Here is a 21,404-nt window from a genome sequence, read left to right as displayed (position 1 = left end):
TCTCAAAACTCTAGAGGGCGTCTGAAAACGTGGTGCAACGCTCTTCGCGACCTTTGACATTACATCCCGCGCTGCTGCCTCTGCGGGTCGATTATATGCTTTCAACTCATCCGCGGCACCCCCGGGGTATCTTTCCTTGCCATTTCTTGCGACCTTTATTAAACCGCTTTCCAGCTGCACCGTTACGACTGCACTGGAGGTAATTTTACACGAGGTGCTATACATACGTCGTCGTGGGTATCGTTAAAACGAATTCAATCCCGCGAGCTGCAGGATGATAGGGGAGCGAATAGGAAATTAAATCTGACGAACCCATCAATCCGGTAGCTGAATTATCTTTACGTGCTACCATTCGCCAAGAGTCTTTACGTCCATTTTATACAATCGAGGACGACGGTTTGCCACTTGAAAAACAATCCGTTCTGGTACCACTCTCAAAGTTTGACGATGAAAAGTGAACATGGCTTGCTGGGCTGTGCTGCGGTCTGTTATGATGCAGCAAAGGAACCCTTTAGGTATATATAAAGCTGATTTAATGCAAGATAAGCGGGGGTTGGGCTGATGGTCGCATATTCCGAAAGATGTCGCGTAACTCTTGGCTCCAAGAAGCCTCACGATACTCGGTGTTGTCTTTCCTTATCGCCTGTGGTTCCCACCACCAAGATGACGCTAGTCAACCTTTGCGTGAAAAGTTACTCTGTACAATGTGCTCCTCGTATAATGAATCGTTGAAACGTGGTTTATAGGCGCTCGTCAGACCAGAGAGTCATACCTTCATAGAATTATTTGGTACTTGAAATTTTACTCACACGCACCATGTTGACGGTTTTTCTACAGCCAAATTTGCCGGTTTCGATATACCTGTAGTATACCTCGGGTAAATTTTCAACAAGATACAATTCCGACTCTTCAAGTGTGTTTAAATGTTTGGCAAAGCGAAGGTTTCATGGAATATGTACTCTGTTCGTAAATAATTTGCATTACCGCGAGGACAGAAAATGTATTCGATTATTTTTGCCAGAGAAAAAGTGTTGAGGAAATATTATTTCATCAATGTCTTCAATTTAAATTTTCCGTCAGCATAAGCGCGAGTCGCGTAACTGATTTCACGATTACCTACGACGATTGTCCTTGTCTAATAATTTGTCGGATCTCAGAGCTATTTTGTATGCTTTTACCGAATCAACGTTGAGCTCTAACGTCGGTACTGAAACAGCTGGGGTTATGAGCTGCACAATCGGAAGCTCGCGCGAAGTGAAAAATGCTCCGACCCAGTTCTTCCTTTTCCGTAAAATCTCCCGAATCGAAGAACGGCTAAAAATTAACTTTGCAGGAATTCCAAAGGCTTAAAACCCATGTGCCAAGTTCACGCAGGTTTCGCGATGTCTAATAATTCTGAGAGGCTACTGTACGATAGTAGTCAATTTCTTTTCACTGTTTATTTTTTGCATCACGAAGTTTGTTAGAACTCGACAAAAAATATTTGTAATCCTTGATATCGTCAGGAGTGGGATCGTTTTTCTATCGAAATACGTATACCGATGGCGTGTCTCCAACAGTTATTATAATCGCGTGCAAGGATCTGGTTCAAATAAGTTTCCCTGCCCTACTGATCGAGCTTTTCCTCCATCGCAAGACGTCCGTGTTAAGGTCTTTCGAAGTCTCGTAAGTTTGCGTTTATCTCTTAATTAATGATCCACGCACGCCGAATAAATGACGTCCAAGTATATCTTTGCGGTCAGGTTATACAGGTACAACACCGTTGCAGGTATAACGTCGTATTTCCTGTCTCATGGTTCATGGAAAAATTTAGTTTTGGGATATAAATTTGTTGCAAGGGTAATTTTTTACCACCGTGAAACACGGTTATGGGTTTTTTAAACCACATCGCGAAGTTGAATTTAATACATTTATAAACCTCAGCAGCGATTCCGTGGCAGCTATCATGCCATGCGTCTCGTTTTTCGCGCTAGCACCCAACAACATCTGCCAAGCCAATTTTTGCTTCTTGTCATGGATACTGTGTGACATCTATCATATAATGTGACGTATAATCTTTTCGGTACGGTTTCTAGGGTAAAGTTCCAGCTAGTTTTGAATGCAATCATAAAAGTTTCGCCACATTTTTTTTCCCTCTTGCCAGATATCCGGGCGAAGTTTTGAAAAAAAGAAATGTTTTGCCAGACGAAGTCGTTAAATTTGTATATACGAAGCAGCCTATAATTCTGGGCGGACGCGTCACTTCTAGAAGTGTGGAGTAGTCAAAGTCAGAGTTAGCTTCAGCTTCAGGCATTCAGACCGCAAGTGGTATCTGTCGCGAACAGGTCAGCCCAAGCAACGTACGATCGCGCGGGCAAACTGCGTTTGTAGTATTTCTGCTCGTTTATAAGGTTATTGAAAGGGTTGATGGAATTAAGGTTAATATTTGAGCATTATGATTTGAAACAACGGATATTCACCGGTGAAGATTTCGCAGAATTTAACCACAATTGAAGCATTGAACAGATGTATACGCAAAATTCTATTATAATTTATTCTCTGAATACATTGACCACCCCACTTGACATTTGTAATACAATTGCTTTTCTGCCGTTCGCCCTTATACATACCACCGTGGTTTGTCGTGAATTGTCCACGTGGAAACCTCTGTACTATACAGTTTCGCATGCGAATTGAATCCTGTTGGGGTGGGAAAGTCAAGAGGAGCCGGAACTCAAGACCAGGCCACGAACGGGGGATGAGGCCTTGAACTTTACATCTGCATTTACTCGACGTTGTAGAGACGAGGTTTTTCCCCTTGGATTCTCAACCAGTGGTGTAGGTAAAAGGGTAGAAGACTTTAAGGTACCTCAACGCTCGTCAAGATTCATCGCATGAATAATAAATATCAATAGTATTAAATTGAAATAAAGAAATTCTCTTTCTCCTCTAATTATTTATACCCCCGTAATAAGGATTACGAACTAATTTTAAGTATGTAACTGAAATTTACTTGGAATTTACGTACATACGTTAACAAACTTCTAAGAACATACTTGATTTGAAACTCCTTGTACTTCTAGACAGGAAATACTGCAGCTAATTAAATCGGATCCATGGGACCCTTATATAAAAAATGCATTAAAATTGGGAAAATTTTACTTTTGTCCCTCAGTCTTCAGCCAGGCTTTAACACGAAAATTCGTCCCTTGGCGAAGTTTGGCTCTAGAACCATCCTCAATGAGCACGTTTGCCGGGCGGCTCTTCTTCTCTGATACTTTCATGAATACGCTACGAGCTGCTCCGCGAAAACTTTGCTTCATTATTATTTCTCTCTCTTTATTTCCCCTTTCTATATCCCTGTCCGAAAACGGCTCGGTTGTTCGGCAGAATTCTTAGGAATAATCTATAACAAGGTATGGCATCTGGCGACTTACCACCAGAGTCCGAAAACTGTTCCACTTATCTTTTACGGGAAACCAATGAAACCGGACGCGCACGGGTGTACAATGTGTACATGAATATGAAATGCCTTTTATAGATAGGTAAACTTTTATATCAGTATCACGGGATTTCGATTCAAGTGATATTTCATAGCCGAAGTTACAGGCTCAGCCGCCGTGTTACGCGCAAAACATACGTCGGTATAACCGCAACAGTCGATGCAGAATAGCTGACAGATGCTTACTGGCTCATCTCATCTCTTTGCAGGAGCTAAAGCTTTAATGTAATTTGGTTAATAAATGTAGCCTCGAAGCTGCGTTGCCATTCGGATTGACGAACGAGATCCTCATCTCTGTCGCATTAAAGGTTTATTTCCACCTGTCTTTGAAATAATTTCTTTCACTACAACAGAAACACCAGCCGAATGATCCTGGACGCATTTTTGACCCCCTTATAAAAAGCTTTTTGCATTATTTATATCCAAGCGCCTACCCATGAATGCCAAATTGAGAAAGTAAAAGTATTTTTTGAATACCTACCTCCTCACAATTTTTCAAATTCTATGGCTGGTAAAATTCATACAGAATGAATTCCAGTCACGCTCTTTTTTTTTATTCATAACGCGTTGAAATTTCATCCTCGGTTTAAAAAGTGGCTTAAATAAGTAACGTTAAACGGTATAATACTTGCGTATAGATAACAAGGTAGTTTTAGGATGAATTTGCAGTAAACCTAAAAGTCTTGCATATAAATTAGGCTTTTGCAGGCTGAAGATGGGGGAACACGCTCGGCTTACGGCTTTTAACACATGCTGGGAAATAGGACAACTTTCCATCCTCGTTATTTGCATTTCTCCTGACAATTCGGCAGCACTAAGTGTTGGGCAATCCACGCTCGCAAGTTATGTAAACACTCTCCGTTCGGCACGTACGCTCACGTCGTTCATCCTTCTTAATTATGAATTGTAGGGATGTTTTTTTTAAGGTCATAATAATAGTATAAACAAATTACTAGAATTTTCTGACAAACCGAAGCTGTTTTTACGGTACGACATGTAACTGTCCGAATGTGACATTCGTGAATTGACATGCGAAAGGAAAGTGTTTATGGACTTGACGACGTTACAGTGTACCGGTATCTACTTGTAACTCGGCTCTGCTGCAGGGTGATATTGACTCTGCTTTGACATCCAATTAGCCCACTTCCGTGTAAACGAAACGGAAAGCTGAAAGTCTGCCCGTATACAGGTATATGTACCTATATTCCCTGTACGTTTCGAAGGGCACAAAGCATCCGCTAATGTCCAATCAAGTATTAATTGTACCGCAAGCTCTTTATGTGCATAGACAATGCATCGCTCCGAAATGTTAGAGGCTGAATAGAAAAGGAGCAATGCGGCGTGCGACGGTTATCCCATTACACCAGGTACATACACATGTATATACCCCTCTCCGTTATCGCCTCATTAAGCTAAATTGATTTATTAATCCCCTGAAAATTCCGTAGTTTGATCTGCTCGAGCACGTGGCTTCCACAGTTATTATATTACTTCGCCTTGTATACTCGATGCGAACGAATCCGTGATGCCTCATACCCTTCGGGACTTCCATTGACCTATTGAAAAACCATTGAACTGAGAAGAATCTGTCGATTGGAGTCATTGCTGAGATAGTACTAATGGAAAATCGATATCTTGTCGCAATTTTGCGTCATTTTTATCCACCCAGAAGAGAAAATTATATGTTACAATACCCGTAGGGCAGGGAAAATTGCCACTATTTATTACACTAGTTTCTTCTTCATCTTGATCTTGACTTGCATTTTTTTTTTTTCTTCCGACCGCAAAGATGCAAGGAAAGAATATAACGTGACTGATTTACAAAGCGAAAGTGACTGGACACTTTGTTTCACGAAGCAAGCAGCCATTCCTTCGCTAACTCAATTCTTCACATTGTTCCCAATGTGACTCAATGCCAAAAGTATTGTTATTTCTCACGTTGAGACTCTGTAAGAACTGTTTATCCGTTCATTGTTTGGTAAGATTGCAAACGAGGTAAGTATAGACTCGGAGGTGGAGGTCGAGCTTACGGGGCTATTTATCTTATTCAAGAATCAAACTCGATGTATAATTTTTGCAGTATGATATACCAACTTACTCCTGGCTCTCTGCATTCATTTCAAAGTACATTATACGTCAACTTTGCGACAATGACGAATTGAGACGACTCACGGCAAACGAAGTGAACTGTGTGCAGTAACCATACCTTTACAATATACAGGTACGAATGAATGGTTTTTCTTTCAAGTAAGAATGATCAATCTTTGCCAACTCACACTTGACTCATTTACATATTATTAGTTTATTAAGGGGAATTATCCCCACGCAGATCGCTCTAGTGGCGCGAACCTCGTGCATCGGAGTTACATTTTGCAGGGCATGATAAAAATCTGCAAGTCTGTAGATAACGCTGAGGATTGTTTGGAGTTATGTTTGTCCGTGTAAACTCTCCAGACAGTAAAAATCCCATTCCTAGCAACAATTCGATTTTTGCCGTTGCAAAATACCTGCAACACATACATTTTAACAAGGGTACGTATCTTATACGCTGCGTCGCGATACATCGTCGACTTGGAGATGTAGCCGGCACCAGCTGTTACCTAGGGGACCCATTAGGTCGACGCTTTCATGAAGAACTATGCGAATGGGTTGCTTCAGAAGATTCTATAAAATTACTCTGTCAGAGTGTAAATTATAACTCATGCAGAGAAAATTTAATAATCGCCACTTTACCGGCAGGAAATTATCCGTCGTACATTTAAAGGGTTGTTGACATTCGCTTTGTGAAAATTTGTATTGTATGCGAATTGTAATTTTATATTTGAGATCCAAATTCACGGCAATACGATGTTTACATACACCTGTTTGGTTAACTTTCGGAGTACCCGATACAGCCGGTTTTATTTACAAGGTAAAATTCTTCATATTTTCGCCGACGTCCTTATTGTAAGCAGCTTGTAAATTTGCTACTTGGTATCGTAAGAAATTTGGGTTCCAAGGGAGCGTCTGTCATGCTTGCAAAGAAACATGATTCGCAGAAAACACATATTGGTTACGATCCTTCAGCCCCTACGAAAAAAGAATCTGCCTACCACGTGCCTTCAATTTTATTTTGCCACACTTTTCGTCGAGCGCAGTTTATACACCAAGTATTTTTCAGAAAAATTAACACCGTCCACCCGACGGCTCGTCAATTGCCATTAATTCCAGGCTTTTTCTTCCGGGCAGCAGAAAACGCGAGTCCCCCTGACATGTTATGTAAAAATATGAACTTCGCGAGCGAATGCAAAAAGGGTATTTACCCAGCAGTCAAAAGGGCTCGTAACCCTTTTCAACAAAACATACACATAATTGCGGCAAGAAATTGAGCGAAAAAGATACGGGGAAAAAGGGTGTCGGTGCACGATCGAATCCGTTTCAATGGATGGGATTATGCCTCGTCCGCGACGCATTCGGAAAGAAAGGAAATTAAAGATGGCCTGAAGAACTTGGGACACGGAACGATCCTGTCCAGGACAAGGACAGAGAAATTCGGGCGTTGGGCGCGTCGCTCGCACCTGTACCCGTATCGACCGAAATAGAAGAGCCCCCTTACACCCCCAACATCTCGCTTGTATTCCGGTAATTCTCTGGAGGCACCGTAGAAACGTGCACACTTATTTGCCCTTGCATTTGCCTCCGCCATTAGGCGTGTTGGACTTGCATAAGCTCGAACACCAACAGCTGTAATGGGTCTGTTTCGTAATTTCCTAGCACATATGAGCGTCAGACAGGAAATCGTATTTGGGGGTTCTGCGTTCTTTTCGTTGGAGTACGTGCTTATTTTTTTGTACCGGGGCGCTGCGAAAGGTCGTGAATGTATTAAGAAAATGTTTTAAACTTCGTGGTTTGAAAAGTAAAAAGAAACGGAGTTATTGCAACGTTTTTACCTTTCTTGCGAGATATGCTAACGTATTTCAACTTGGTTTAGAATGAGCTGACTGTTTTTGTCGAGTGTTATTGCGACTCGGTCGGCCGGGGAGATGATGAGGTTCGTTTTGGATACTTGTATTACTTGCGACTTTACTTCGCCTCGAGTAAATGTGACGCATCATTTTTTTACTCGCATCCAAAATTCCACTGAACATGGATTCTGCATCATACGTATATCTACTACTTGCTTACTTTGGTCCCAGCGAGACTCGCCGCCTCAACCTGGGACGTGTTTTGGAACGGGCAACTGATGTGCTGTCCTCCATGGTCCATTTAACCGTGCTGTATTAGCCTGGGTCTTTGGTCCCTCGGTCTGAAACGTATACATTGGTACGTCATTGTTCACCAGCTACGTTACGTGAATTTGTGGGTTTTAGACACTGTGTATGAAATAGTTTTGCGAAGCTCTGTTGTATAATGTGGGCACCGCGGTGCGAGTACATGGTAGATACGGATCGGTCCGGTGTTGGATTTGATGCCATTAATTTTGCGCTCCGCCTGTGAACTTTGGAAAACTTTCCTCAGGGGTAATACTTGATTCGCTGCATCATGAAGTCAGGCAGCCCGCGTCTGCAGGCGTTGGAGTATCCAATTTTTTAGGTGTTTTTTCGCGTGGTGTCGCGTGATCGATTTAAAAGTTTTTTCCAAGAATCCATCGCAATGTTTTGTAAAATATCGATTCCATTTGACATTGTTTTTCGATATGATCGTTTTGACTTTGTAAAGTGCGCTCTGCCCAGATATCACCGATAACTTATCGCGTGAAGTGATAATCGAATAACTTGCAAAACATAATCTCAAAGTCTGACTCGTGACGAGATGAATGAATGATAACTCTGTGCGAAAGTTATTCAGTGCTAGCTAATCAGAATGCAGTTTCTGACAATAGCACGAACATTTTACAAGGAATTACAAATCGATTCAATGATTTACGAAATAATGAGATGGGTTATTGTAAAAATTCATAAATCGGTCACGTGACACCACGATAAAAAATATAAATAATTATACCACGAGTATTGAACTGTTGAAATTAATCGAGTCATGGATTTTTAAATCTGTGACATTACATTTTAACATCAGAACCTTTGAATTTTTATTATTCCATGTTATTGAGAGATTGCAATCAGCACTGAGATGGGATGGGTAAAAGTTTATCAAGATATAAAGGGATGTAACGTGGAAATAAAATATAATCATTTAGAATTCAACCGGATTGTAGAACGTGAAGAGAAAGAATAAAATATATAGTTTCAAATGGAAATGAATTTATTTCCTTCGGCATTTCTACGTGGCTTGAGTTAAAATTCAATCTAGTCGAACAAAGCGCGAATTGAAATTTTAGGCTGTCCGTTCGTCACGCTCATATCTACGCGGCAAGGCTTCAAAGAAAAGTACTCGCTGGTCCAAATGTCAGTTTCACCAAAATTAGTAGCGCACGGGTTAATTAATGTAGGTTTTTCTTATGCGATATATGTATAATATATACCTATATGTGTATAGGATTTTCCGAATAGCTTACAATAAAATTTCAACTTCCATAAAGCGAACCTCGAATGCGTTGTTGTGAATTGTTTTAATTAACCATTAGCGAGAGCTAAGCTCATTTTGCATCAGCAAATCCTACATTCGATATTCGTTATTGTACAGGCAGAATAACGCTCACCGTTCAGGATACGTGCAGTAAAATCTCGCGTGAATTTATTTAGGAATACGTGATGACGCCCACGTCGTATTCCATTCGTGGTTTAAAGGGGATGAACCCAGATAGATTCTAAAATTTTCCCACAATTTCAGGAGTGGGATACAGTACCATGCAACAGAACACTATCCATGTATGGTATAAACTAGGTGATTGATTCGAAAATTTGAATTACACTCTCCGAGTATAAAAAGATATATCAGCACTTTTCTGTAATTATTTCTTTTAAATGTATTTCTTGATATTTTTTTTTTTTTTTGCAGCAATCGTATATCCTGAATAAAATTTGAATAACGTTGTTATAATTAATGCGTAACTAAATTTTTGATACATAATTTGGTTTTGAATAATGGACGCACATTTTACGAATGAGAAAAATCATCGAAACTACAAACAAGGTTACATGTATTAGCATTAAAAATAGTAAAAGAATTTGATTCCGATAAATTTTCATTCGCTGTACTTACAGCTGATGATCGTTTCAGATTTGCAATAAATCACATCCAGAGCTCAATCATTTTTCAACGTGTGTAAACCAATCCATGTACGTATATATCAAATAACGCGCGATACGGAATTGCAAATTATTAGCTCTGCCAGTGGTTGATCTTAGCATCGCAGCATCAAACGGCCGATGGCATTATTACGCTAATTCGGCGTGGGTAATGGGTTAGAAATTTCCTTATTATTTGCTCCGGGATCGTTAAAACTTTTTGGCTTACGTCACTCCTTTCGCATTTGTACATACCTATACGTTATACCGCACTGAAATCCCCCGGCCTGAGTTGAGCTGTACTTTGTAGTGGTTCTGCAGACTTTGAGGATTTACCATGCACCAATGCACAAGCATCATGGTCACCGCGTCACAGCCGCGATGCTCTTTGACATTTATTATACCGGTTTTGAAAGCTCTGCTACGGTCGATGGTGAAACGTGGCTATTTCTTTTTTCTCTCCTTTCTGCATTTTCATTATCTAATACTTTATACCCATGTACCTGACAAAGTTTCACGGCGGGTAAAGAGTAACGAATGCGCAATCATCCGACCGTGAATTCACATATTCGTATAACTAACGGAAAAAGTTCAGGATTCGTTTTTCTCTGCGTCCGTATGATACTCAAAGAATTTTCCTCAGGCTGCTGCACTGACGCTATACGGTGTTTTGGAATTTGTCAAATACTTTGGCATTAAAGTTATGTTTAAATTTAAATCGCACTTGACGCGAGGATGATAAAAAAAAGTAATATTCGATATTTGCCTGGATGATTAACTTGTACAAGCGATACCTCGATGAGAGGAAATGAAATTAATTTTCACATTAAAAATTTTACTCGCCGACCGAACTTCTGAGTTATCAAGCTAAATACTCATACATCAATGTATAGGTATAATAACAACAAATTAACTTGCAAAGCTTGAATAAACGTCTGATGTAAAGTATCGCGGAAATTTCACCACGCAGTAAAGTTCTTCTCATCTCACGCTGTGCGCTGAGAAAGTTTATTGTAATTTGCAAATGTAGATTCGGAAGAGTAACGATGTTGCTGCATGCAGGCTCTGCATAGGGACGCGTCGAGCCAAGATGAAAACCTTTGGGAAATCAATATTATAGACATGGGTACTCTCGAGTAGAAATACTCGATGGGGAGAAGAAAAATAATGATAAAAACAAGACTGCCGAGGTAAGGACATGTTTCAAATAACTTTCAGGTATACCGAATGTCGTGGGACCATATTATTTTCCGCCCTTAGGCATATAACATGCCTAAATATATTACACAGGCCTGCGATGGTTTTTCCCTTACAAAACTGTTAGGTGAGAATCTATGAAAACAATATTCGAAAAATTCTGTCACGTAAATTTTCTGAGAAAATAGTACATTATTATGTAACAAGGGAATAAAGTCGGAGATTATTCCCGAGGGTGGATTTACTCCCCCTCCAATCAGAAAAATATGCACATGTCTTATATGTTATCAAATAGAGAGAATGTGTCAGTGAATATTGCATAATCATGTAATATCAATATCTATTCTCATAGGCAAATCCTTGTTTAATCAAGTTTTGAGCAATTTGGTCAATTTCAATTTACTCATCGAAATGTTACGAGTATGTTGAGCACCTTCAAAATTTTGGATTATCAATAACTATAATTCTCTTATTCATGCGTAAGTTCGATCATTTTATCAGCTTGAAAGCTAGAATATTGTGGAAAGTTTATAACAATACATGTGTGCGTTTGTGCCAACTTATTGCTGTTGCATGTTGCCATGCTGTTCATTTTATAACTAAACAGTCAGTTTTATATTCATTATATTTAATTTTTTCACAAAAATTGTTCAAATACCACTAAATATGCATATCTTGAATAAAAATAAATTTTAATGTGCCGGAACAAACTAGCGATATATTTTAGTTCAACATACGTAAACATCAAAAAAAAAGATCATAATTTTTAGGGCAAATTAAAAGTTGTACTCGTAGGCTTGTGTTATTTATTTACACGTATAATATACAGCTCATCGTTAGTTTTGAAAATGCCAACGATACAAATATTTCTTTTTTCTCGGCCTCGTCAATTGTTTATATCAAACTAGTCAACATCGCTGTAACGACGATTGAAAATTTCAAGCCAATTCTATTCATATCGAAATATCGAATTTCATTTATATCGAAAAACGATTTTACTCGCAGGAAATAGTTAATTGTATGTATAATATGTATAATGTATAATATGTAAGTATGTAAGCAATATTCTGCAAGAAAGTACAACCGACTTATATAAAGTATAACACAGACGACGATTTTACACGAGATTGATGCTTACAAACTGTTGTATTGCATACGATGTGCAGACATGCGGTACACACATGTGCAGTGTCCGCTTTAAAACCGGGGCTTTAAAAATGTGCGAAAACTTTGCTAATGTAAAATTTTGGCGAACGTTGTAGAGGACTTAAGCCGATTTATAACGCAATGTAACGTCTGGCTCATTTGTGGTATATAAGGAACAATATACAACCGGCGGAGAGGGAGGGATGCTTAATTTATACAGAGAGGAGCTTTTTTTGTACGCTCCGGTTTTTTTATATGACCGTATATTTTGTTGTTTTAATTTCACGGCGTCAACGCGGCGCGCTAACGCGACATATCTTCAACGAGGAAAAAATTTTAAAGACAAAAGTGTTCCGGGTTCGTATTCCTTGCGAAAAATTCCCTTGCCAACAACTAGAATTAAAATTTTTGTATTGTACGTATAATACGAGATGAAACGATTGTCGTCTGATGAAATTAAAGCTGAAAATTTTATACGAATAATGTACCTATAATTTATTTCCGATCATTTATTTCTGTTCTCGTTTTACTTTACAGTTAAAGGTTCGCCTTCTATACATAATGCGGTATCAGGTAGTATTTTCACGGTATAAAGTTTCCCGATAACTCGTTGAGTCCGATAGGGGATAACGATCTCTTTATTGGTGTAGCTATCCCAAGATTTATCTCAGTAACGAATTTAGCACATTCTGCACTAATCCATACCCTTTTCTCAGCAAAGCGAAACACTGTAATTGCCTATTTTCCGCAAGAGTTGTACAACATTTTGAGGGTTATGAGTCTTGAATTATCGTTCGTTTGTAAGAACCCCTCGGAAACTGGGAAGAAGGGAAAAAAATCCATACACCAAGTACATACCGTTGAGAATTTGTCAATGAGTTTGAGGATATAAGTTCCGGAGTAATAGAATTACGAATGCTGTTAGTCAATCAATTCAACACTTCGCGTTGTTGTGATGAATTTTCAGTGCTAATCGCTGCATGTTGACCAATCTTACTTTGAATTGGTTTCAGTGTGATAGATAATTTGTTTGAATTTCTCGATGACATTATACCAACTTATCGAGTCAAGGAAAGCAAGAACAAATATACCAGGTACGATAATTGGTTCATGGAAATTTGGAGCTAAATATATCCGGTCTATCCATTCGTGCCGTTTGAGTTCACAAATCGATTCGAGTTTTGACAGATGTTTAAAGAGCAAATGCTGTTTCGAAGCCTGAAACTACGCTTCTGACAATCGTATGAAGTATAATAATCGAGGAAAACCGTCAAGTGGTGATAATCTAGCCATTCTCGCATGTCCTTTTTAAATCATGTAAAGCTTGAAAATATTTTTATTCTGTTACAGATACTGAGTAACAGGCCAATGAGCATTGCTCATGACAGCAGTGATCTTGAAACGGACTGGCGTGACAGCGAATTTATTACGGAATGTCTTTGCTGGCACAACGTATATCGGCAGAGGCACGCCGGACCGCCACTTACCATGTCGCCTCAGGTAAATTCTTCAAATTCATCTACGACAACGAGTCCGTTTTTTTAGAAAGAAGATTAGTACATTTCATAGATGAGTTGAGATTCGTGACCGTGTAGATATTATGAATATTTGTTTTCGTTGGATGACGGTCAGGGTTGGAATGATGTACGTTGAGCAATCAATTTTATTTTCTATACGACGTTTCGGCAGGTAGCTTTAATATAAATAATAACACATTGTTATATGACTTACAATTGTTCACTAACTGTCAACTTTAAGAACATTGCACAGCTAGGTATTTGTTTTTGTACTGGCCTGATTGTTTACACTAAATTTTATGCCAACTTTTATTGACAATTTAGATGATGTTTGAACAGTGGTGACTCAGGTTTCGTATGCCAGTTCTTTTGCTGTCTGTATTGTGTTTAGTTTCGTTTTAATTCAATTTTATATACGATGTTGGTTTAAATGTAAAGACTGTGACAAGTGTTACATAGGCCAATCGTCACAGCATCTCAAAAAAAAGAATAGCAAATCATAAGTATGATTTAAAACGCGTGATCCTGATAGATCTGCTCTGGCTCACAATCAGCATTCATTGGTTGAAGGGCACAGTTTCGACTTTGAAAATGTAAAAATAATTGACAAAGAAACCAACTGACACAAGAGGCTTACCAAAAAAATGATACACATATCTAAAAACAATACAGTCAACAAAAGAACTGACATACAAAACCTGAGTCACGTCTATTCGGACATCATCTAAATTGTCAATAGAAATTGGCATAGAATGTTGTATAAACAGTTAGGCTAGTACACGAACAAATATGTAAACAGGTACTTGACTTTCAGATGTTATTCTCAAATTGGCTATTGAGAGAACAGTTCGGTTAGCATAGTTAGTGTTGGTATTCACTTCCTTCTCGAACACCATGCAATAAACATCGCAAGCGTTAGGGATTGTCGATTTATGTAAGTGTTAAAAACAATTTAATCTTCCGTAGTACCTAGTTTAAATAATAAGATCAAATATTACACGTTGGCATTTGCGTACATTACGAAATTTAAAAACACTGTACAGTATTCAAACGCAACAGAGATTGTATATTGAGATTCATAATTACCTAGCTGTGTAATTTTCTTAAAGTTGACAGTTAGCGAACAATTGTAAGTCATATAACAATGTGTTATTGTTTATATTAAAAAAACCTGATGATGGTAGGCGGCGCCTGCGGAAAAGTCGTACAGAAAATAAAATTGATTGCTCAACGTGCATCATTTCCACCCTGACCGCGATCCAATGAAATCAAATACTCATAGTACATTTCATATCATTCTTTTCTCAAATATAGGCTTGAGGATATCACACGCTTCTGGTTTCCGTCAAGAACCAAACTGTTGAATAGAATTTTCAGTTTACTTATTTTTGTTCTGTTTGACGGTTTTTTTTTAACTTCGAAATACAACTTTCATCTACAGATAGACCAAAATCTGTCCCCTTAAAAGCATTTATTTCAATTAGGTATAAAAAAATGTCTGACCAATTTTATTTCGAGTTTCTCGTGTATTTAGAACACGACGTAAGATTCTCAAACTTCGGACGAGCGTATAAAAAAGATATGGACTCATCCATCGGTGCCAATCCATGAATTAATAATTAAACAAAATTCATTTACAATGCTTTGAAAATCTTTGCAACTCCAGAACTTCGAAATTCATCCAAGTTTCTATTAAAAATGATAGACTTGCAAATTCTTGTCTTTATTTTTAAGTTGAAACCATCCAAGTTCAGATTTTTGTATAAAATTTCTTCTGAAATTATTTGACAACTTTCGGCAAATTGCGTAAACTGTTTTAGTTTCGATCAAAACATTGCAAAAGCGGGCAGATTTTTTTGTGCATAAAAATATTATTCACGGGGAATAATTTTGTATTTTTGAAACACAGTTTCGTATACGAAAGTAGCTAAGCCAGTTATTCTCTTTTCCTGCAGCTGTGCGAATATGCGCAAACTTGGGCGAACCATCTGGCGCATACGAACACATTCTACTATCGAAATGACCGGGACGTGGGTCAGAACCTCTACTGCAGACCGGGTGGTGCTGTCACCTGCGATGTTGCCGGTCAGGAAGTCGCTGCCTATTGGTATTCCGCCGTCAGGCAGTACGACTTTCTCAAGGAGCCTGACGTACTTCATGCCAACGTGAACGCAGGTGCGATCAAGTGTCGCTAGTACTAAAATTCCTCTAAGCCTTGTCGTAAAATTTCCGAATTGCACCCTTTTTTCCCGAAAACTATATATTTCTTCGCGTTGTACGCTTTTATAGATTATTTTATCCAATCCGTATCGCCAAATTCCAAACAGAATACATTCATCCTATATTATACATGAAAAAGTTGCAATTCCTTCAAATTCATATAGTCTCGATAAGATGCGATTTATGAACATTAAACATTGATCCGGATTATAATGCGAATATGTATTTCATTTAGTTTGGAATCGCATAACAATATAATCTCCTCAGTCGCTTGGAAAAAAAAAACAACGGTTTGAAAATTAGTCAATCGGGTCGTGGGCTGCACGCTGCTTGGTACGGTACTGTGCTGCGAATCGAGTTTGAATTTGCCGCCTGTTTCCATCGCGTCAGTTGTAGTTCGGTGCGTCGACCGATAGGCGGCCTACACAAGCTTCATGTTTCTCGAGAGTGCTAAGTTCGTTGGACGCGTAGCATATATACGGAAAGTTAAGCATCTACGAACGTACTTGCTTCGGCAGTACATATACTAAAATTGGAACGATACAGAGAAGATTAGCATGGCCCCTGCGCAAGGATGACACGCAAAATCGTGAAGCGTTCCACATTTTTTTGCGATATTGAACTCGGATTTTTTAACTCAATAATATATTTAACATATTTTTATTAGAAAGAAGGAATCATTTTTGCCTATCGTGCGACGACAGTGTCATGCTTAATTGTTATAATAAAAATTGTACTCGTAAGAAATAGGAATTTAATAGTCAAAATCACCGATCTCTGTACTAATAGAATTAAAAAGTAAACAGGACTAAAAAAAAAAAACTTTGGATAACAACTTGTTACGCAGGCTGCTCAGGTTGGAAAATTTATTCTATTACGTATGAATATATTAAGAGTAGCAATGCCGCGTGTTAAATACGACGACGCGATGTTGCATGACGGTATTTGCATCACGATGTGCTATATCACCCATATAGTCGAATTATTCCGACAACGTGGGTTAAAATTAGCATATCACAAAAGTCATAATTGCTTTCGCACACGGAATTACACCAAAATCATTTCCCATGCGATTATCACTCGATAAATGATCAATCTTGATACAGCGGCTCAATGGTCTAGGGGTATGATTCTCGCTTTGGGTGCGAGAGGTCCCGGGTTCAAATCCCGGTTGAGCCCAACTTTTTTTCCTACTCTTCCGGAAATTGGTCGTTTTTTATTTTTTCTGAATTATTATTTTTAACAAGTTTTCGCCAGGGATATTCATTGTTTACGTCATAAATCATGCAATGAGCATTAAGATAGCCGTGAAGCGCGAGTTCGCCTTCCATTCGATCGAAGAACTGACGATGAAATCAGCGACCTTCGTGATACATCGGATTCTCCCGGCAGTACCCACGGCGGTAAATTCCATAAGGATCCACCCGACAGTAAACCGTTTCAGGGCAGCCTCAACCCTTCTTCTCCCGTCGGTGTAGGTCAAGGTTTCCGGACGCGGAGCGATGTTGCAAATACCTCGACAAAGAGCCTGCGGACGATAAATTCATTCGATTCTAACGGTGAAATGGAACCGACTACGTCTTAACGACACATTTGTAATTTGTGCTGTAATTTGTTTGCCATGACACTAAAGAAGTCTTCCTCATGCCGCAGTCAGTCTCTACCAACCGTGTTAACCCTTTTAGGGGCACATTTTTCTACTGAACAAATTTAGAAAATGATAGGTGGTTGGAGGTTTTCGGGGTCGCTGATTACGATTCTGAGGTCAGAAATGCGAAATTTTACTCGGTCGATGAATTGCCACGCATGTTTCATAGCTACATGTTATATCGAAAGGAGCAGGATAAAACGTTCGACCGATCCACCAGCGAAGGGCCTTGAACTCGTGTCACAGTCCCCGGCGTTGATTCCCTCGACCCTGACCCCCGACTCTCTGTCTTTGTCTAGTTACACCTGGTTTCCGGACTTCCAAGTCTCGCCTGATGTATGACGGTCTTCGCAGTTGGAGGCAGGGGTTGTTTTGCATTTCACAGCTCCCCAGTGTGTTGAATTTTTTTTCGCCTGATAGAGAAGATATGCAGTCTAGTCCGGTATCACAAATCTGTTCAAGAACCTGTATATTTTCTCTCTCTTTCTCTCGCCGCAAGTGCTTAGAATCGAATTATTCTTTTTTCGTTTGAATAAACCACCAACTGATGCGGAACTGCATCCCCAATTCCACTCGCATGATTATGCGTCTAAAAAAGTTGCCGAACTATTACGTCAGTCACGAGTTGTACGAACATTATCGTTTTTTTGATAGTTGTTTTCAAGTTTCTGTTTTTTTTTTTTACCAGTTATCGCGCTAGTCTCGAATGTTAAAACACAACCCGCAGCCTTTTCTGATCGTGAGAGCCGTCTGAAGCACGATATTATTATGCTACGGTCGAAGTATCATCTTAGAGATTTTTAATAACTGGCAAATTCACAATTTATTGTCCGGTTGTGTGTTTCGTTTTTTACACGTGTAATCTTCCAGTTGTATTTACGAATAAAGGAGAATTTTATTCGACGGTCTTCAAGCTAATGAATATAAACTGAATTCTGCCTTTGCCACGGGGCTTTTTTCCCCATTTTGTTTCTCGCTTGTTTATAATGAAATCCAATTCACTCGTCAATAGGCATTAATCTTTACGATTTTACTTAGATACAATAATGTATTATACATGTATAAAAGGTTGCGGTAAGCTGGAACTTTTATGAAACTCAAATGATTTTGTTCCAAGTTAAAACGGGATAAAATTAGGTTCGTAGTGACAAAATCGAACATGGTATGGTTTTTGAAAATTGATCATTGACCTCCGAATAAGCTTCCTCGGCTCGCAAAATCTCCTCACAACAGCTTCTCGATCGTTTTCACCGCGATTTCTAAATAAATGCTTTATACCGCAACAATACCGCCAAACAAATTAATCCACGGCATTAATTAGTCGACCGTTCACTACAAACTTGGCCGATTTCGTCGCTAGTGACGAAAGTTTCGCATACGTATATTCAATAATTGGCGGGTCACAGGAGCGAAAGCAATTCCATTCCGGTGAAGCATGCGCAGGTTCATAATGAACGAGCGCGAAAAGTTGTTAGCCTCGAGCACGTTGGTAATATACCGTAATCGGTGAGCCTTTAGAAATCCAAGCAGTACCTACGTCGGTTCGTCATGTTTTCCTGATCACTGTGTCTCGTTTGCGCAGGTCACTTCACGCAGCTGATATGGGCAAACAGCAGACACTTTGGAGTGGGCAAGGCGCGCAGTCGTAGCGGGAAGATCATCGTCGTCGCGAATTACCAGCCGGTGGGAAACATCTCTGGTCAATTCCAGATGAACGTTCATCCGCCGATACCCGACTGCGCCAACCTGCCCTTGCCGCCGCCGCCCAGGGTGCGTCAGTACGAGACGCCGATGTCGGACGTGTCGACAAGCAGCAACAGTTCCATCAGCACGCAATAATACAAACAAAACGACTGCCTCTTTTGCGTATGCGCCCGCTGGATATCAGCGGGCACGGGCCGACTCGTCAGTGCGTTTTATCTGAGAAATAATCGGCACATGCACGATTTACACGGTGAAACGTAAAGAGATACTCCAAGCTTTTACTTCCTTCTTCCTAATTCCTCTTTACTTTCTTTCGTTGTAGACAGAGCTTAACGCGGTCTTTGCTACTTACGCTGCTTCTTCTCATCATGCGGCTAAGACCTCGATCATTCACGCTGTCTGACACCAGGTGTGCTAATTTGTGTGTTATATTTTTTTACTAAAATGCGCAACGGTCGGGACGGAAGAATAATTCCTTCTTTTTTTTCGTGCTTATATGGTACGATTTTTTTGTTGAGGTAACTAACTTTTTGGATTCAAGAGAGGAATCGTTATGTCAATTATTATCGCGCTAAAATAACGAAATCACAACGTTGCTTTTGCGTTCCATTACGGAAACTGATCTGATGATTTTCATTTTTACGACCTCTTTACCTGGTCGCGATAAACACGACTTGGTCGTAAAATAAATTGTATTAAATATAAATTTTTTCCCAGGCAAAAATGGGTATATACCCGTAGTTCCCTTTTCAGTCCAAACTGCGTGTTGAAAGCGGCAGAAATAGTCACGCACTGTTACGAACAACTCTGTTCGTGAAAAAAAACAATCGCATCAACATTTTTTTTTGTACATACGAGTCAAGATTCTTTTCCAAAAACTTTGAAGTCATAAAAATTGAATTCGATCAGACCAATAAGATATACTAATTGTCCCCGCTAAGAAGTTTTCTACGCTGTAAGAACAAAAATCGGTCATTTCTTTCGTTTCAGTATAAATATTACTAGTCATTGTAATAATTTATGAATAAGACTGAGTTTCACAAGTCTTGGAACTTTGTTCGCATCACTGCATACTCGGTACACTAAAAATTTGCGATTCTCTATATTGTTAGAAAAATCAGATCAGTTCTAGTTTCAGAGACAAAAGGAAAAATGATTTCTTTCACACAGCTGAAAGAGACGGAATGTTAGCCCGGTTTTCGATTTCGATGATTGCTCTCCAGGCGTGAAAATTGCCCAATTAATATTGGTTTTGAAATCGGGTCGATCGGTTGATTCAGGCAGTCACTGTGTCCCGGCGTTTAATTACCAGAGGTTTAATAATTTCTTGGATCATTCTGGAGTGGCACGCGTACAACGACATAAATTACTTTCAGAACAAATAATGGTATCCGCGAAGTTCCTCTTTGTCGCGACCGTTGAGCATGAGGGATATGTTTGTCTTTGACAGTGAGCGAGACGCCTTCCCCTTTGGCAAGCTGAAATGTTCAACGTCGCGTCGCCGTGATCTTTATTAATAGCGAAAATCCCATCAACGATATTGCTTGGTTCCCAACTCGCGGCTTAAGAAACGTTGGACTGTACGTTTTAAAGCTTGAAGTAATGTACGTATTGGCTGACAATGAATGTACAGCTGTTCGCTCACTGCCAGGGGCAAAGCTGGAATTCTGTTTTATCATTTTTGAAAACGTATCTGTAATAGAACTGCAGGTATTATGTATCGTATTCCGAAAGATTCGCAGCGTCGAAGAAATTTCAAGAGGCGAAACTACAATCAGAATTATATTCTTCTCGCAAACGTCGTCGTCGCACCGCGTTGAAATAAGCAACGTTATTGTAACAATGGATGTTTAGGAAACCCGTAATTTCCCGAGTTTAGGATTTTTTAAACTTCAGTGAATCGTAATGAAGCAAGACATGATGATATTTAAAAAATTTAGGTGCTTCAAAGTCTTCTAAAATTGGATAATAGTGAATTTTTTTCAATGTTTTGTTACAATAATGTTAATAACTTCAACCTCGTCGTCAAGGCGAGCGAAGCTGTGAACGATCATGTTCAAAGTGCTGTATTAAATAAACATCTGATGAAAAAAATTGCATATTACAATCTCAGAAGAATATTAATGCAATGACAAATATTACATCGCGTTGACGAAAAATGACTGTCGAACAGAAATGTAAAAACGAAGAAGCGACGTAACGTTGTTTGTGAGATACGGATATTGGCATTTACGATACTCAAATCGTGTGCGGAAAAGAAGAATAAATCAATTGATATATGTTGTCTAGTGTTTACATCGAACTTATAAGAACGCTTCATTGTT

The 21,404-nt window shown here is 39.2% G+C and overlaps 1 protein-coding gene and 2 non-coding genes across 4 annotated transcripts in view; all 3 read left to right on the top strand.

Annotated features, from left to right (window-relative positions):
• LOC124300344 (repressed by EFG1 protein 1-like) overlaps window positions 1-20,759 on the top strand; it is a 44,993-nt gene extending 24,234 nt beyond the window's left edge. The window contains exons 3-5 of one of the 2 annotated variants that reach the window (XM_046754317.1): window positions 13,342-13,491; window positions 15,464-15,683; window positions 18,959-20,759. In XM_046754317.1, the coding sequence (XP_046610273.1) occupies window positions 13,342-13,491; window positions 15,464-15,683; window positions 18,959-19,215 (627 nt within the window). In that variant the 3' untranslated portion in view covers window positions 19,216-20,759. Of the gene's footprint in view, window positions 1-13,341; window positions 13,492-14,360; window positions 14,443-15,463; window positions 15,684-18,958 lie in introns of those variants that run through there. The other variant, XR_006907200.1, reaches the window with a different exon arrangement.
• Window positions 16,231-16,337, top strand: LOC124301706 (U6 spliceosomal RNA). Its single transcript, XR_006907545.1, has one exon. It is a non-coding gene; the product is annotated as a U6 spliceosomal RNA (small nuclear RNA).
• Trnap-ugg (transfer RNA proline (anticodon UGG)) lies at window positions 16,836-16,907 on the top strand. Its single transcript has one exon. It is a non-coding gene; the product is annotated as a tRNA-Pro (tRNA).
• Window positions 20,760-21,404: the final 645 nt, after the last annotated feature.

The sequence above is a fragment of the Neodiprion virginianus genome, chromosome 3 (assembly GCF_021901495.1).
Source record: "Neodiprion virginianus isolate iyNeoVirg1 chromosome 3, iyNeoVirg1.1, whole genome shotgun sequence".
Taxonomy (NCBI): Eukaryota; Metazoa; Arthropoda; class Insecta; order Hymenoptera; family Diprionidae; genus Neodiprion; species Neodiprion virginianus.
This window is presented reverse-complemented; position numbering and strand designations above follow the sequence as displayed.